This window comes from Pseudophryne corroboree, chromosome 6 (assembly GCF_028390025.1).
Source record: "Pseudophryne corroboree isolate aPseCor3 chromosome 6, aPseCor3.hap2, whole genome shotgun sequence".
Taxonomy (NCBI): Eukaryota; Metazoa; Chordata; class Amphibia; order Anura; family Myobatrachidae; genus Pseudophryne; species Pseudophryne corroboree.
In genome coordinates, this window is record NC_086449.1 from 552,547,739 (window position 1) to 552,567,232 (window position 19,494).

At 40.7% G+C, this 19,494-nt stretch overlaps 1 protein-coding gene across 1 annotated transcript in view; it reads right to left on the bottom strand.

Annotated features, from left to right (window-relative positions):
• The window catches only part of PTPRQ (protein tyrosine phosphatase receptor type Q), a 517,581-nt gene that overhangs the window by 274,851 nt on the left and 223,236 nt on the right, over window positions 1–19,494 (bottom strand). The window contains exons 18-20 of the mRNA XM_063927718.1: window positions 17,772–18,053; window positions 16,361–16,645; window positions 10,838–11,020 (exon numbers count right to left, since the gene is read on the bottom strand). Coding sequence (XP_063783788.1) covers window positions 10,838–11,020; window positions 16,361–16,645; window positions 17,772–18,053 — 750 coding nt within the window. The remainder of the gene's footprint in view (window positions 1–10,837; window positions 11,021–16,360; window positions 16,646–17,771; window positions 18,054–19,494) is intronic.

The following is a 19,494-nucleotide window of genomic DNA, read 5'->3' on the forward strand; positions in this document are numbered from 1 at the left end:
CCTAAAATTCACAAATCACTCCTATCACCTCCTGGGCGTCCTATTATTTCTGGTGTTGGGTCCCTCACTTCTAATTTGTCTGCTTTCATTGATTCATTTCTTCAACCCCATGTCACTACTCTTAAATCATATATTAGGGACTCCACCCAATTTTTAAACATGATTAAGAACGTAAAATGGAAAAGTAATTATATGTTTCTTACTTGCGATGTGGAGTCCCTATATAGTAACATACCGCATGGTTTGGGAGTATCGGCTGTTGAATATTATTTAAAAACAGATAATTCTATGGATGACTCACTGCGTCAATTCATCATTGACGCTATTAAATTTATATTATCTCATAATTATTTCACTTTTGATGGTTTGTTTTATTTACAGGTCCTCGGTGTGGCGATGGGTGCCAGGTTCGCCCCGAGTTTTGCTAATTTATATATGGGTCGTTTGGAGGAGTCCCTTATTTGGGGAGGCCCATTCGGGGCGAACTTGGTACTATATGGTCGCTACATCGATGACCTGTTCTTTATCTGGGATGGGGACTTACAATCCACTATATCTTTTCTCACATTTCTGAATTCTAATGATTATGGTTTACTGTTCACGAGCACTGTTCACGATTCACATATTACGTTCTTGGATATTGATCTATCTATCAACGAGGATACAATTGTCACTTCTACTTTCCGTAAGGAGGTAGATACTAATAATTTTTTGAATTATGGAAGCTGCCATTTTCGCCCTTGGCTCAATAACATCCCTAAAAGCCAATATCTCAGAATTCGCCGTAATTGTTCCCAGTTAGTACAGTTTGAGAGTCAAGCCTCAGCACTTACTTCTGCATTTAAAGACCGGGGATATCCGGATAAATTAATGGAGGATGCCTTATTGGAGACACGTTTGAGGGATAGAGATTCCTTATTAGTACCAAAATTGGGGGATGATCACCTCCCTAAGGTTGATTTACAACAGCCCAGATTTATTACAAAATTCAATACAGGGTCAAAAGAACTTCAAACCATTATAAATAAAAATTACTCTGTGTTGAAAACAGATAGAATTTTATCCACTATATTAGATGAGAAACCGTGTATAACATTCAAAAGAGCTGCAAATTTACAAACGTATCTTGCCCCTAGTCATTTCAAAACCTTGGACACTAATTCAATAGCTAGTAAGAATATGTGGCTACAGAGACCGAAAAGGCCTCATGGGTGCTATAAATGTAAGAAACTGAGGTGTGATACTTGCTTATTCATTATGGATAAGACTACTAAAGTCCATTCACATACTTATGGCACACAATTTGAGATACGGGGCAGCATTGATTGTAGAACGGATTATGTTGTTTATGCTATAAGCTGTATCTGTGGGGTACAATATGTGGGTCGGACGATACGTTTGTTACACATTAGGTTTTTGGAACATAAGAATAATATTAAAAGAGGTACTAGTCAACACAGTCTAGTTAGGCATATTTTAGATAACCATGATGGAGATGTCAAATGTATAAGTATACAGGGTATTGAACATATTGAACCTACTACTAGGGGTGGCGATAGATATAATCGCCTATGTAAGCGAGAGGCCTTTTGGATACATACGCTTGGTACTCTCTTTCCAGATGGTCTAAATGACTGTATCGAAATGAATAACATCTGATTTAGGGGATTCAATATATAAACATGATAAAGTGGTTGTCATTGGACGTATCTATACTAATGATTTCCCTCAACTGATGAGTGAATACCAGTCAACTTTCAAGGTTTCAAATACATCTACATTGCGAGCTGTATCAATGTGGTGGACATTATACTAAGTAAATATTCTGTATGTATATATATCCATTTACAGGTGCTATGCATCATCATTCTTATAAAATATATTTTTTTCATATGTCCTTTCTGAATTGTAATGGACAATGGATTATGACTCTGTAAGGGGGTTAATTTAAATAATTTAATTGAACTTGGGTTCTATATTTTTATTTATTTTTTGTTCATAATAGTAATAATGGAATTATAGAACAAAATAATAATGACTAATTTTAAGTGTCTCTGTGGTGGTATTTGAACCCGGGTCTGTGCAGTTGGGGGCTTGTGGTATTAGTGTGGTGAGCCACAGGGACTTTTACCAACCAATGCTAACAATAGGTATATTTCATTATTATATAAGAATTATGTAAGCTATTTATCGCTCTGTGCTGCCTGCTAGATTGTATTTTATTTTATTTACTTAACTAATTATTTATTAATTATTTATTAATTATTAGATAGTTATATTTGTTTAGTTAGAAAGTGTAAGATGTTATCTAATGAATGGTAATGGTCTTGCTATAAATTTGAAAGCACAATGGTTATGGTCTGTATTTTGAATTATATGTATAACTAGGTTCACACTGGCATTAATTTATTCAGGTGCATTTAATCCAAAGTAAGTGCTTAGGAGGCGTCTCTCATTGGATGATGATCCCTTTAAATATCAGCTACTTCTAAAGCACAGGAACTCATTCTGATGAAACCGACTGCCCCTAAGTCGGAGAAACGCGTTAATTAGGGCTGGAGCTACAACTTTATGGTCCTGACCATCTCTACAATTGTTGCTGGGCTGACTGTCGACCATCTCCGCCACCAACAGCCGCGTCTGCTTCCCCCCCCAGGACCTGCCAACGTCCGCCCATTACCACACTAGAGACCTGCCATCGTCTCCACACTGCTACTCCCGCATTGCCTGGCCTCCAGAGTGCTACAGGATACGGCTAGTTTCCATCATTACACCTGCGGTGCTGCAGACACCTGAGACCTGCCATCGTCTCCACTCTTGCGGTGTTATCGATATCTGAGACCTGCCATCGTCTCCACACCGCTGCTCCCGCATCATCTGGCCTCCTGACTGCTACAGGACACGGCTTCTGTTCATCATTTTTGTGGTGAGCTTCCAGTGTTATGTGTGGGGGTTGAAAAGTGAAGCAGTACGTTGGCTTGGAGATATCAATATCAATCTCATCAAGGGTGGCGTTTAAATTCCCTTATAGTACATACCTTTTCCAGTATAACTTATACGGAGGCACTTTAATCCACGGTGGACTTTGTATTCTAAACAGAGCTTGAAGTGAGACGTCTCTTCATTAATACTCTGTATTAGTTCCACTAATACTAATTGGATACCCCATGCTTCACAAAAAATGGGACATTCCTATTAATCACTAGGATGGTCAGTCGATCTTATGCTCCTTAATCAGTTATTTTCTTGTTTATTGATTGTATTTAATATTTTTTAAACATTTTAATAAATTGTATTTATCAATTCAGCACCTTGCGCTCTCTTATATAGTTATAATTATAATTATATCAAAAAAATATACTGTGTTTTTAGGTGTTACAGACACCTTATATGGGAGCTGCAGTTTATGTACTAATATATTAGTGTGAACACATTTATTTTATTTATTATAGCGCCTGTATTGATTTTGCTTTAATAGTAACGTCAATTAGTTGTTATATTCTCTAACAAACCTGAAGTATTTGAAATTGTGGACTATTTACTTGCTACAGAAAAGTCTTTATTCCATGAACAGACAAGGACAGTTTCTTACTATGTCCTACAATTGCATTATATTATGTATGACCAGTTGTACAATTTAGTAATTCATTATTGGCACACTTGTATATGAAAATTTGATTGGCTGATGTTAGCATTGCCATCTGCAGTGTCATCTTTGGACCTATAAGTGGTAGAGTACGCCACCAATCACAATGATGTGATCAGATTTGTGCCTCTATATGTGAGGCTAAATTGCTTGCAGATCTGAGTGAATTGCAGTGACCTACTTTATAACTAGACTGAAATTGTGTAACTACCATAAATATTAGAGATGTGCGACAGGCACTTTTCGTGTTTTGGTTTTGGTTCTAATTCCCCGCTCGTGTTTTGGTTTTGGATTGGTTTTGCCAAAACCACTCTTTTATGTTTTAGTTTTGAATGATTTTTGAAAAAAACCATAAATAAATTTGGGGGTAATTTTGATCCTACCGTATTATTAACCTCAATAACATTCATTTCCACTCATTTCCAGTCTATTCTGAGCACCTCACACTTCACAATATTGTTTTTAGGCCAAAAGGTTGCATCCAGGTGGCTGTATGACTAAGCTAAGCGACACAAGTGTGCGGCACAAACACCTGGCTTATCTAGGAGTGGCACTGCAGTTGCAGACAGGATGGCACTTAAAAAAACTAGGCCCCAAAGAGCACATGATGCAAAGAAGAAAAATAGGTGCAATGAGGTTGCTGTATGACTAAGCTAAGCGACACAAGTGTGTGGCACAAACACCTGGCCCATCTAGGAGTGGCACTGCAGTGTCAGACAGGATGGCACTTAAAAAAACTAGGCCCCAAACAGCACATCATGCAAAGATGTAGAAGAGGTGCAATGAGGTAGCTGTATGACTAAGCTAAGCGACACAAACAATTGGCCCATCTAGGAGTGGCACTGCAGTGTCAGACAGGAGGGCAGATATAAAAAAAAGGCCCCAAACAACACATCATGAAAAGAAGAAAAAGAAGTGCAATGAGGAAGCTGTATGACTAAGCTAAGCAACACAAACAATTGGCCCATCTAGGAGTGGCACTGCAGTGTCAGACAGGAGGGCAGATATAAACAAAAGGCCCCAAACAGCACATCATGCAAAGATGAAAAAGAGGTGCAATGAGGTAGCTGTATGACTAAGCTAATCGACACAAACAATTGGCCAATCTAGGAGTGGCACTGCAGTGTCAGACAGGAGGGCAGATACAAAAAAAAGGCCCCAAACAGCACATCATGCAAAGATGAAAAAGAGGTGCAATGAGGTAGCTGTATGACTAAGCTAAGCGACACAAACAATAGGCCCATCTAGGAGTGGCATTGTAGTGTCAGACAGGATGGCACTTAAAAAAAAAAAAATAGTACCCAAACAGCACATCATGCCAAGAAGTAAAAGAGGGCAATGAGGTAGTTGTATGACTAAGCTAAGCGACACAAGTGTGCGGCACAAACACCTGGCCCATTTAGGGTTGGCAATGCAGTCCCACTGCACTAATGGCGGATACCGGATGCACGTCTAACACCAGCATAGTTCTTATGGCCTCAGTAATCCGCTTTGTAACAGGGTATATATATATATACGGCAGTATCACTGGAATAATATGGCAGTACCACTGGATATATACGGCAGGATCACTGGAACTGTATGGCAGGATCACTGGATTTATACGCCAGTACCACTGGAATTATATGGCAGGATTACTGGAATTATACGGCAGGATCACTGGATTTATACGGCATTATCACTGCAATTATACGGCAGGATCACTGGAATTATACGGCAGGATCACTGGAATTATACGGCAGGATCACTGGACTTATACGCCAGTACCACTGGAATTATACGGCAGGATCACTGGATTTAGACGGCAGTACCGCTGGACATATACGGCAGTACCGCTGGACATATACGGCAGTATCACTGGACATATACGGCAGTATCACTGGACTGGACTTATACGCCAGTACCACTGTAATTATACGGCAGGATCACTGGACTTATACGCCAGTACCACTGGATTTATACGGCAGGATCACTGGATTTATACGGCAGTACCGCTGGACATATACGGCAGTACCGCTTGACATATACGGCAGTACCGCTTGACATATACGGCAGCATCAATGGACATATACGTCCAGATCACTGGACTTACACAGCAGGATCACTGTAATTATACGGCAGGATCACTGGACTTATAAGCCAGTACCACTGGAATTATACGGCAGGATCACTGGATTTATACGGCAGTACCGCTGGTCATATACGGCAGTATCAATGGACATATACAGCAGTATCACTGCTCATATACGGCAGTATCACTGGACTGGACTTATAGGCCAGTACCACTGTAATTATACGCCAGGATCACTGGACTTATACGTCAGTACCACTGGAATTATACGGCAAAATCACTGGATTTATACGGCAGTACCGCTGGACATATACGGCAGTATCAATGGACATATACGGTAGGATCACTGGACTTATAAGGCAGGATCAATGGAATTATATGGCAGTATCACTGGAGTTATACGGCAGTACCGCTGGACATATACGGCAGTATCAATGGACATATATACAGTAGGATCTCTGGACTTATACGGTAGGATCACTGGAATTATACGGCAGTATCACTGGAATTATACGGAAGGATCACTGGAATTTTACGGCAGGATCACTGGATTTATACGGCAGTACCGCTGGACATATACGGCATTATCAATGGACATATATGGCAGGATCACAGGACATATACGGCAGTACCACTTGACATATACGGCAGCACAGGGATACCACCACTGGACTGATGCAGGACAACACAGCACACTGCAATGGACTGGACGTATACAGCAGCACTGGCCATATGGCAGCAGAGGACACTACCACTGTAACTGGACTGATGCAGTACAACACACCACCACTGTAACTGGACTGATGCAGTACAACACACCACCACTGGACTGATGCAGCACAACACAGCACCACTGGACTGGACTTATTCAGCAGCACTGGCCATATGGCAGCAGAGGACACCACCACTGTGACTGGACTGATGCAGCACAATACACCACCAGTGAACTGATGCAGCACAACACAGCAACACTGTAAGGGACTTATACAGCAGCACTGGACATATGGCAGCAGAGGACACAAGCACTATGACTGGACAGTTGCAGCACAAGACACGGACACTGAGAGGATGGAGACACGTCCTCTCTCTACACTCTCTAATGCCAGTGTGAAAATGGCGGCGACGCACGGCTCCTTATATGGAATCCAAACCCCGCGAGAATCCGACAGCGGGATGATGATGTTCTGCCTCGTTCTGGTTTCCGAGTCAGGCGGGAAAACCAGAGCCTGACTCGGATCCGGGCTCGGGTAGTGATGTTCGGTAGGGTTCGGTTCTCTGAGAACTGAACCCGCTCATCTCTAATAAATATCTGTAGATTTTAAATATACTGTTATACTAATGAAATCGATTTTGTTTCAGAAATATGTAGTTCAGGCAAAGTGTTGTCTGACTTCTAAACAGAGCTATGCAATACTGCATTAATGGATATTTTAGCTAGTGGTCTCATTGTAAACTGTGTAAAGCTTGTGATTTACCACGTTTTCAAGGCGATTCACGTTTCCTTGCTATTAACAGTGCGCATTAGAGTTGCAGTCAGAAAAGTCTAACAGAGACCCTTGGCTAATCAGTTTTATATAGGGAAACTTGGGAAAGAAGAATCTTTCAGACTCAGGAAGAGAAGACATGTGTTTCACACCTGTCAATCAGGCTATAGCTATGGGAGGAGCTTACAGTTTTAGTGATTTGTATTTTCTACAGGCATGGTGATTAACGCAGATCTGATGGTCAGTTGGATTACGCTAGCTTTTTGCTGTGGATCGCCAAGAAGAAATTATTATTTTTTGTATTGACAAAGAAAGCAGACTAACAGATAGACTTCTAACCAAAGTTACATGTGGACGTCATCTCAATGGTCTCAGTGTCACAACACTAAAGTATACTTTTCCTTTAAAAGTAAAGCTAGTCTTTAATTTGTCAGTAGATGATTCTTTATGTATAAGTAATTATTTCTAAGCATAACCTCTTACCATATTAACACCCTAGGATGATGGCAGACATGTTTCTAGAGCCAGGACCCTAACACACTAACACCTTAAAAGTTGCATGAAACTTTTGAAAATATATGTCATCACTCATATAGATATTACTCCATGTGTTACCCTGGGAGCTATGCCATTGATTGTGCATATGTGTATGTTTACATATGCACATACTGTAATGATATGTATAGCCTTGTTTGTATACTAAAATGTAGACAGGCAGGATAGCACAAACAGCTACTGCAATGTGTCTTTGCTGTTCAGGAGAAAAGTGTTGCTGGGTCGTATCTTTTCTAGATAGACCCGATGGAGCTATTGAAGTAAAGACTGGTGGAGGTCCAAGTGACAGTCCAGGTAAAGTAAATCAAGACCAGGACAGTTTTTGGATTTAACATAGTCAGTGCTGATGCGGGATAACAGCTCTGGTTGAACTGGACGCAGATCAGTAACAAATAGTACAAGATTCCTCTGCAGAGTTGTTTCTTTGTGAACCCACCAAAAGAAGGAAGACATTGAGCCTAGTCTCTACAACACTTGTAGAGTGGTGAAGAACAAGCTGTGCAGTTGGGATTGCACATACATTCAGATGCTGGTGAGATATTGGAGCATGTGTGATGACCCTGATATTGTCTCATTTCTGCAGTTTTTTTGATTTGTATGCTTTTTATACAATAAAAGGATGCATTTTCACCAACTGTTTGCCTACATGATATGTTTTGCTGGGACGATTCGGCACAATTTAGTTGTGTAATTTATGGGCATACCAGTCAGCTGGTAATCCAAAAGCCTTCCAATCACTTTCCATTTGACTGACCATCATCAAAAGAATATTGTCCAGCTATCATTCTTTGAGCATATATATTTCTATACTTAATCCCTTTGGGGTCTTATATAAATTGTTTAAACCATTTTATTCCCCCCCCCCCCCTCACTTAAGCTAAGCATTAACCAATCAATCAAAGAGACCTTGGTCCTCCCAGATATTGATTCATAGGTTGACATTAGACAACGCATATTCAAAGCTCTGTTTGCATGTTTGTCAGTCTTCCGAGTTAGCCGGAGGTGTGGTTTGCCAAAACCATGTAAAGTTCGGCCGCCAACCCGCACCACCAGCAAACTCGGACGGTATTATATTCGGCCCCATATCTTGCTGAGTAAGATGCCATGCTGCTACATTGTTTAATATTTTTGTCTCAATAAATTATTTGTTTTCATTTGCTGGTTTACTGGCTAATAAATATGGATTTTTTGGGATGGACTCTATAAAAGAAGAATACTTACTATATGCTAACCAATTTCTATTGAAAACTGTTTCCAGGTAGTTTGCTTTGCAATCATGGGGCCTGGCTGATTCAGGCGCATCAGTGGGCAATTTTGGATCTGGCTGTGGTAGCCTACTTACTATGGGGGTAATACAGACCTGATCGCTGCTGTGCGTTTTCACGCAGCGGGCGATAAGATCTGAACTGCGCATGCGTATGCACCGCAATGCGCCGGTGTGTCAGATGACTGCACCAGGCATCGGTGCATAGCGTCAGGATGGTGCGAAAAAGCGATTGCACGGGCGATCGCAAGGTGATTGCCAGGAAGACACCGTTTGTGGGTGGCAACTGACCATTTTACAAGAGTGTCCGGAAAAACGCAGGCATGCTCAGGCGTATGGAGGGAGGTTGTCTGACGTCAGCTCCAGCCCCGATCACCAGCAATCCATTGCAGCGGCAGAGTAAGTCCTGGGCTGAGCAGAGACTGCACAAACTGATGTTTGTGCAGCTCTGCTACAAATGCGAATGCACACCTGCACACAAAATATACTTTCCCCCTGTAGGCGGCGACTACCTGATCGCAGGGCTGCAAAAAACGAACCCTAGCGATCAGGTCTGAATTATCCCCTATGATATGCTAATGCAACTGTCCGCCTAGTTAAGCTTCATAATACTGCGGGGTATCCGGATCAAAATGTAGTGGTCGATGGTCAATAGGTCGACACCATATGGTTGAAATGCATTAAGTCGACAGGTACTTAAGGTCAACAATGCTCAAGGTCGACAGTGCTTAAGGTCAAAAGGTGCTAAAAGTTGACATGACAATGGTCGATGCATTTTTTGGGGGGTTTCTCACATGTTATCACAACATTTGCTTGATTTACTATACACATGGACATCTATTGGGAATGGTAATCTTGCCTGAAGCGTGTCGAGCGAAGCGAGTCCATCAGGGTACACATTTGTGCTGAGGGTGATCACATAACATGGAATATACAAGGATTTCACTCAAAATCCCCCAAACATGTTGATATGGTGGCCAATCCCGTGATCCGGACCGGCGGGATCCCGGTATCCCGGCCTAAAATTGTCCGGGTTCCAATCCCGGGGATTTCGGGATTGGCTACCACCTTAGTTTTTTCTATGCCGGGCAGTGTTGAGTGTCCTCTGGAGGCTCAGACGCTGCTCGGCTCCCCCTGCTCAGCTCCCCCTCACCCCGGCTGTGCGCACTGAGCAGCGTGACATGAAGTCAGAGGTGATGCTGCGCAGCCAGCTTCCCGCCATCCGGACCTTACCGCTGCCCTGCACTGCTTCACACCTCACAGTAAGTGGCCCACTCTCCGTCCCCTCCAGATTAGGGTGAGTTATCTGGGCTGGGCAGGGAAGGGGGGGTTTGACACATTGAAAAGAAGAATCATCCTGATTCCCGGGATTGAAAAAACGTCCGGAATTGGTCACCCTACATGTTGACCATTTGTGTGTCAACCATTGCCATGTGACCTTGTCGACCTTTCGTACCCACTGGCCTTAAACATTATTGACCTTTTGTAGCTGTCAGACTAATGTATGTCGACCATAACATTGTCGATCCATTAATCCAGATCCCTACTGCAGATGGCTCGTGCGACACTTGCGCAGACCCCATTTTAAGTATAAGACATGTGCAGCAGACAATCGCAAGAAGCGTCCATTTCTGCAGCTGCATCTGACTTAGAATCAAGCCCATAGTTTATAAACATACCAAATTTATTTGCAGAACTTGTACTATTCCATGGAACCCTACGAAATGTATTAAGAAAAAAATCCCAAAACTATATTTATATTTTAAGCAACATATTTCATTAAGCAAATACTTAATGTATGATAAGTAAAGAATTACCAGCAATGCTGAGGGACAGATGCGGCGTATCTGTGGCTGTCTCTACTGTTCCATTCAGCCATATTATGTATACTGTATAGAATACTATTCTGCCATTGGGTATAGTTGGTGGGGAATAAGACACATTTATTTCTGTTGACGATACATTTCTGTACGTTATGTTTTCAGGGGCACTATCCGGTACTGTAAGAAAAGAAGTGACAGAATAAATGTAGTTCATTCACATACACAGTATATGTTATCACGGCTTGTATATTAGATATTTAATGTTACAACATGAAAACATTCTTTTATTCTCCCGATAAACTAATACCAAGCCCACCAAGACAAAATATAAGAACAACTATTCATAATACATAAATGTTGATGGCAGCAGGGCTGGACTGGCCCACAGGGGTGCAGGGGAAACCCCCAGTGGGTCCCACTGCCTGAGGGCCCACTCCCTCCTCTATGGGTCTGGTTCCAGACTGTGTACTTGAATTATACATTATATGTTACATTATACAGCACAGGACTATGGTGTATTTTCTACAGTGTGTTGCTATTAGTGATGAGCGGATTCGGTTTTACTCGGTTTTACTCGGTTTTACTCGGTTCTCAAAACGGCATCTTATTGGCTCACGGATGTCACGTGTTTTGGATAGCCAATAAGATGCCGTTTTGAGAACCGAGTAAAACCGAGTAAAACCGAGTAAAACCGAACCTCGCTCATCATTGCTATATTAATCATATTATTATTATCATGCATGTAATAGTACAGTATTTACTACAAAATATATATATATAAATCTCTCGAATCTCGCTAGCTAAGCCTCTATGGTTGTTGGTCAAACCCCCTCTGGAGGCTGGCCACCCCCCTAAGCGTGGGCCCCTATCACTGCATTTCCCTGGTGGGCCCTTCAAACCCCAGTCCAACACTCCTGGCAGACTTAGATATGAGTAAGTCATTTTATGTAGTACTTGTTATGTAGTTTATGCGCCATAGACAATGTTAGCTAATCTGTTATGTTGACAATTAACTATATGTTATTATGTATTCGGTACACAGGCAGCACAAGCATAAATAAAAGTACAGCATAGTATTAACTATATTTTGCAGTCTATCTGTATATAATTAGCATTCTTCCTCATGGCACGTATAGCAGATGGAAACCTATGTAGTTATGATTGAGAAGCAATGTTAGTAGACAGTAAAAGAGTGAGGAGAGGCATGCAGTTACATACATCAGTAAAGAGTACGTCAAAGTTTTGTGCTCTGCAAAAATGTATGATGAACTTGGTTACCCCCCCATTATGGTTGTTAGTTCAATTTACTTCATTAAAGTGTTTTGGAAATCTGTTACAGATTTATGATGCATAATACTATATGTAATCTGCGTTTTCAGGTAACAGTACAAGCAATATCATCTTCCTGACTCCATTGTTCATATCCAAAAGAAGTCTTCTGTGAGATTTTGATTGTGTGGTTTGTCTCTGCTCTATAACAGCTGATGTAAAATGGGCCATTTCACTGTCTGGTCATTCGTCCAGCTATAACAAAGAACAGAATCCTAAAAATTGACTATAATCTGGATTTTGACTAGGGACATAAGAACTGGGATCGTTGTGGTACAGTTTCACCTGCTCTTTACTTCATGGGTCAACAGCTTTCTAATAGTCACTCATACAGTATTGACATTTCTCACTCTGCATCATAATGCACCTAATTACTACACCTTGCTGTTTCCCCTCCTTTTCCCTCCTCTCTAGACTATTCTCCTGCATGCAATCTTCCCACTGAAGTTCCCTATCCACCATACTCTTCCAGTCTTAGACATATCTTTCCTACCTTGCAGCAAGATCTGTAACAAACTCACATTGATGTACAGTACCATGTATTTATTTTAAATGCTCTCAATCTTTCAGCCATCTCAGGAACCTGACTCACCTCCACAGGGGCCTGCCCAACAACCATTTTCCTATACCCAGACACAGATAAAGGAGTGAAGTAGGTAGGCCTTGTACCTCCAGAGTCATAACACCAATCCCTCTCATTATTCTATACCTTTAAGTCCTGTACGTATCCTCTACACCTCTGTTTTGCTGTTATTTACTGCCCCTAGATCCAGCTTCCTGGTTTCTTGAAAACTTTGCTACCTGACTCCCATATCTGCTGCCAAACTTAGGGGTCTATTACTAAGCCTTGGTGAGAGATAAAGTGGATGGAGATAAAATACTGTACCAACCAATTAGTTCCTAACTGCCATGTTACAGGCTGTATTTGTAAAATTAGTTAGGAGCTGGTTGGTTGGTACTTTATCTCAGTCCACTTTATCTCTCTCCAATGATAAGTACATAGACCCCTGAGTTTTATACTGGGTGATTTCAACATCTCCCTTCACAAATCTACAACCTCCACTGCCTCGATATTTCCTTCTTACTTTCTTGTTGATCTCTGCCAGAGGAACACATTACCCACTAATTGTGATGGACACTCCCTCAACCTTATCTTCTTTTATGCTTGCTTCAACTGTTAACTTCTGTAACTCTGTCCTTCCACTCTCGGTCAGCACATACTGCATTGACTTTCAGCCATGTCCTATTTCCACACAACCACACTTCACCCAAATCTCCCTGCACACAAAGATTCTTACATGACCTTGACTCTCTTCATTTGTCAACACCACAAGAACCACTCTTCTCTCATATGACTTTAGCTGTCCTGTCCCCGTCTGGCTGCCTCACACAACTGCGCTCTCGTCTAAGTCCCACAGCAACACCCACCACCATATTCTACCACTGACACTCCAAAGTGCAAAACCAAGCTAATTTACTATGCACAAAAGTGCTCCAACTCTGTGATTGTCAATGCAGCAAATTATGCCACAATGCTTTTTTTCTTCAGTTTTTTCATGCATTCTTCCTACAACACTGTCCTTTGCTTGCAAAGCAAACCTATCATTACCCTTATATATTTTCAGTACTATAACTTTGTCATCATCTGACATGCTGTAACATCTCCTAAAGTTAGACTGCGCAAACACCCACTCTTGCAACTGATGGGGACGTGTCTGCATTGTTCTCATTCTCTCAATGAATAATATTCCCTCTGGGCCTTCTGAAGTTCTCAGTTCCCTGTCTCCCACTATTTGCTTTACCTCTCCAAACTCTCTCTTACTCCTAACAGATTGCATCCCTTCTTCCAAATATGTAATCAGCCCACTAACACTGAAGAAACAACCTACCTTTTGTTCCAACCTCTCTCACAACTACTGTTCCATTTATCCTCTCCCTTTTGTCTAAAAACAACTTGAGTGGATTGTCTACAACTGCTTCTCTCTAATTTCCCTCCCCTCTTAATCCTCTGCAATCTGGATTCTTCCATGAGAATTCTACTAAGATTAACCTTAAAAAAGTGACCAAAGATTTAATTGCAGCAAAATCCAATGGGCACTTCTCCTTCCTTATTCTGCACAATATCTCTACTGTGTTTGATGCAGTTTATCACTCCTTTCTTCTGCACCCTCTTCACTCCACTGACCTTTATGGCTTAGCTCATTCCTGGCTCACACCCTACCTTTACTCCCATGTTATCTCTCATCTTGACAATTGAAATCTCCTTCTAGTTGGCATTCCCCTCACCAGGCTATTCCCACTTCACTATGCCCTAAATGCTGCTGCAAGACTGATCTTCCCCTTTGCCAATTCACATATGCTATTACACAATAAGGCCCTACACTGACTCTTCATATCCACCAGAATCCAATTCAAACTCCTCACCCTCATCTATAAATCCCTCAACACTACCACACCTTCCTTCATATCAACCATTATCTCCAAATTCTCTCCTACTTCTCATCTCCAACCTGCTTCTGTCCTATCCCCCCCACTTTTCTACAATAGGGTGTTATTCAGAGTCAGCTGCATTCTGAATCTCAAAATTCAAACGCACATCCATTTGCATGTTTACAACCAATTCAGAGTCAGACACATTCGCCACTATCGATATGCATCTCCTTCCTTTTGGTTGCATCTTATTTCCCATGTCGTACCTGGTTCAGATGAAGCTGGATTGGGACTTGAGAAGTGAGTCTGCGTCATTCGTAAAAAGTGCACAACAAGATTACATAATGCAATCACAGAATGGTTGGGTAGAGCGAATATTAGGTACACGATAACAATTGATGCTGTATTATTTATTAACAATTATTTATATAGTGTACACATGTTATGCAGCACTTGACAGGGAATTTAGTATTTCTTTAATTCTCAGCAGTTCCTGCCCTAGTGGTTCCATATCACATGGACAGTGACACACATACATACTAGGGTTATTTTTTGTTAGAAGCCAATTAACCTACCAGTATATTTTTGGATAGTTGGAGGAAACTGGAGCACATCCAATGCAAACATACAAACTCCATACAGAAGGTGCCTTGGTTAGGAATTGAATCAGTAATAACCATGCTGTCTGTAACATGCAAATAGTAGCATTGGAATTTTTTATTTTTTATGGCAACAATTTTGAAAATATGTGCAGGTGTCCCCATCCCATTTGAATAAAAGCATCATGTATTTGAGTAAAATGATTATGTATTGTAGTGTGAACTCACTTTCTGAACATTACTGCATCAGTTTTAGAAGTTTTGCATACTGTAAATGGATTTTACATTTTATTCTTAATCCAGGGTCAGGGAACACGCAAGGGCTGCACATGTGATTTTTCATGTGCCAATTTAGTCACACACTGCAATTGCACACCAGCACTACTCACCAACTGCAATCGCATGCATGCCCACTTCCCGTGACTACAGGCGACATGCAGTCAAGCCCCTAGTCTCACATGTTCTTACGTCATGTTTGAGACTGAAAAAGAGATGCAGACGCATAATGCGAAAAGTCGCAACCTGAGTTAAAATTAAATTGCACATAGCATTTCAAATTGACTCTGAATAAGGCCCATAATCATCTCTCACATGCATCTACATAAAGTATCCTGTTCCACTTACTACTCTTCATCCAGCATCATCCCTTATCAGGCTCTCTCCCAGCCTCTAAACTTTTTTATGCTCTTTTAATACTGACCTGTTCTTTAAATTCTCATCAACCACCTGACTTCCTACTCAGTGGCGTTTCTAGGATGGTGTGTGTGTATGTGTGTGTGTTGGGGGGGGGGGGGGGGGGGGGGAAACAATCTGGGCGATCACCCAGGTAATACAAACTCCTTTTCCTTCAGGTGACCGTGACCTCTCTCTCTTCCTTGAGGCCATCCTCACAGCTGACTATGCCTCTGGGCATGCTGACTGAAAGCTCGGCCCCGGGGAACAAAAAGAGAGGTTACGGCTGCTTGAAGGAGAAGGCGTGTGTGTTAGGGGTGATGAGTTAGAGTATGATATAGGTGCAGGTTTAGGATCTGGGTCACATAGATAAGTAATTAGTGTGTTAATCTAGAATATATATATATATTACAGATGAGCATTATGTTAATGGTAGATATTATGTGGCATGCTTTATAAGGTGATTAAAATGAGATGTACAAATTACCATCTTCATCAGTTCTTACAAAGAGGGAACTACTTTTTCTCGGTCCAAGTCCCACAGAAGTACTTGCACTAACGGTGATAGCATATTCACTATACTTTTTGAGGCCACCAAGGATGGCAGAAAGGTCACTGCTAGTGAAATACTGAAATCTGCCTGCAGCACCAATACATGCAATGTAGTAACTCCTAATAATGCCATTGGAAGAAGAAGGTGGAGAGTAAAACAGCTGTATTGAAGTAGAGTTTAGAGATCTGTAGGATAGGTTATGAGGTGGATCGTCAGGAACTGCAGAAAGAGAAAACAGAAATGGACAAACTACGTAAATAACATAGAATTATTTATAGCAAAATATATTCTCATTATGATATCCTCTTACAATAAAATGATAATATAAAAGGTTAAGGTAAAAAAAAGCGAACCCACTAGCCTCATATTGATACAATGAAGATCACTTCACACTACCCAAGCAAATTCCAAGCCTCGTCATCAGCATGAAACTTAAATTAGACCAATAGGACAAAGAGAAACCAAAAACTAAATAAAAAGCTGCTCTTCTGTTCAAATTGTTTCCCACTATTTTCATATAAACATCTTAGTTTGACAGCATTAGTTTTAGGTGGTCAGAGAAACTCAATGAAACTACGGTAGGTACATCTGAGAAAGACATAATTTAAAGTATATTGCTTGATGCAAGTATTAAACATATATTCATGGGAATAGAAGGTAGTACTATATTACTGAAGTGCATATATGATATAAAAATAAATTACAAACTTGTGCTTAAAGAAATTATAAGTATCTCCAATGTACCAAACGTGACAATATATTGAAACAACACATAAACACATTACACAGTACAATAAATCAAATATTGAGAAGTGGTAAAAATCACTTAGAGCTGATTGAATTTGATAATTTATTGGATTTATTTGTATAAACCTAATAAGTTATTTCCACTTCTTAGCATTAGATTTGTTATATTACAGGTTGAGTCTCCCAGATCCAAAATTCCAAAATACGGAATATTCTGACATACGGAATTTTTTCAGCGTGACTGAGATAACATTTGCTTTCTGATGGTTCAATATACACAAACTTTGAAAAGCTTTCTCTGTTTCTTTAAACCTGCAGCTTTACTACAATACACATTACATGTACTCCCTACTTAAAGCTTGTGCGCCAAGGACAAGCTTTGATGTTGTCTATGAATGTATGAATGATATTACTGATCAACACCATTGATTTAGTTCTGGAGAGAAATCAATATGTTATTTTATATTATTAAATAAATGTATATAATTTCCTACAGTCACCCTTCACTTATAGGGTAATAGAGTATACATAAGCCACACATATTAATACAATTTACTTAGATAATTATGGAGTTTATGAGAAATTGATGTGAGCTTACCATCTTCCATAGTGCTGATATATAGGATGTCACTTGTCTGATTTCCATCTCCACTTACTGTATGACCAGATACAACCACTTGATACTGGGAATATTTCTTTAGATCAGACAAAACAATTAATGCCTCACTACTGTTTTCTGTCAGGGAATGGGAGGAATTCCAAAATCTTATTTTATAGAACAATATAATTCCGTTCGCATGAACCGGTGGCTGCCAGGTGACCAACACTCTAGTGGATGATATATTTCTGTAGAGCAAATCGTATGGAGGGCTACTTGGAGCTGAAAATAAAATAAAACAATATCATGAATACATGTAAACGGTTATTCATTTTCATTTTAATACCAAATTTGCATGTATAGAGATATTGGGGGTAATTCAAACCTTATCGCTTTTGTGCGAATTCACAAGGCGGATGATTATCAATCGACTGCACATGCGTACGGATTGTAGCGTGCACATGCAAGGCCAAACTGCACGAAAATCCTGCATCTTTTTTTATTGCTAGACGTAGGCAAGTTGACAGGAAGCAAACATTTAGGGGTGGTAACTGCCTGTTTTCTGGGAGTGTCTGTAAAAACGCAGGCGTTCCCAACCGTTTTCAGGGAGGGTATGTGACGTCAGCTCCGGCACCGAACAGCCTGTTTCTATCGCACTGTAGGAGTAAGTCTGACTGAAAAAATAATTTGATGGCGAGTGAGTTGCGAATGGATTTGCAGCTTACCAGCGTTTGCAAAGCTTTTCGCATGGCGTACGCAGACTTGCACAGGGTGGGTATTCACTCTGTCTGGGTGGCAGCTATCTGATCTCAAACCTCTGCAAATTCGCAGAAGAGCGATCAGGTCTAAATTAGGCCCATTGTTTCTTCCTCAGCTATTGATCCTCTGGGCACTTATTCATTGTCTTTCTTACTTGTCCAATCTTGACAGAGCACACTCTGTCCAACGTGTCAAACGAATTGGGAGCAATGCATTCACTAATTATTGATAATTTTATAGTTGACTTGTACTCTAGCATCAAGAACAATTACAGTTACTTATACATCATCCGATATATTTGTCCCAGAAATTAATAATTTATAACATGGATATTCTAAACCTATATATTAGGATTTGAGCCAAATATGAAATTCTTTTACAAACGTTTTTGCTGATTAATCCACAACCAAATTCCCAATTTGCATATAAAAGAAATGCAAATATTCAGATGTGGTCTCTGCTGCTTCTTATCATTGTAGGTGGGAGATTGGGGCGGCATCCTCTGCTCCTCAGACTGTGAGTGTGACACTTGGCATCATAGCCCGCTGCCATACTTGCAATGTAGCATTGACATGGAGGAGCAATAGGCAGCAGCTTTACATTTAAGAAGCTGCTGGTTATGTTTCTTTCATGCCAGTGACCTGCACTTCTTGTTGGGGCACTCATGATCCATTTAAAACACTGTAATAGTGAGATAAGTGAAGTCAGGGTCCCCCCCTCCCTTATTGGCACACCTCCTCAAGGACCTATTGGATGTAGTGGTGTAGTTTAGAGCCCTGGTACCTAGTGCAAGACAATTATATGCTACCTTAATATATACACATGAGCCATAACATTGAAACCATTGACAGTGAATATCATTGATTATCTTGTTGGCACCTGTGGGTCATATTAGGCAACAAATGAACAGTCAATTCTTGAAACTGATGGGTTGGAAGCAGGATAAATGGTCAAGCATAAGGAT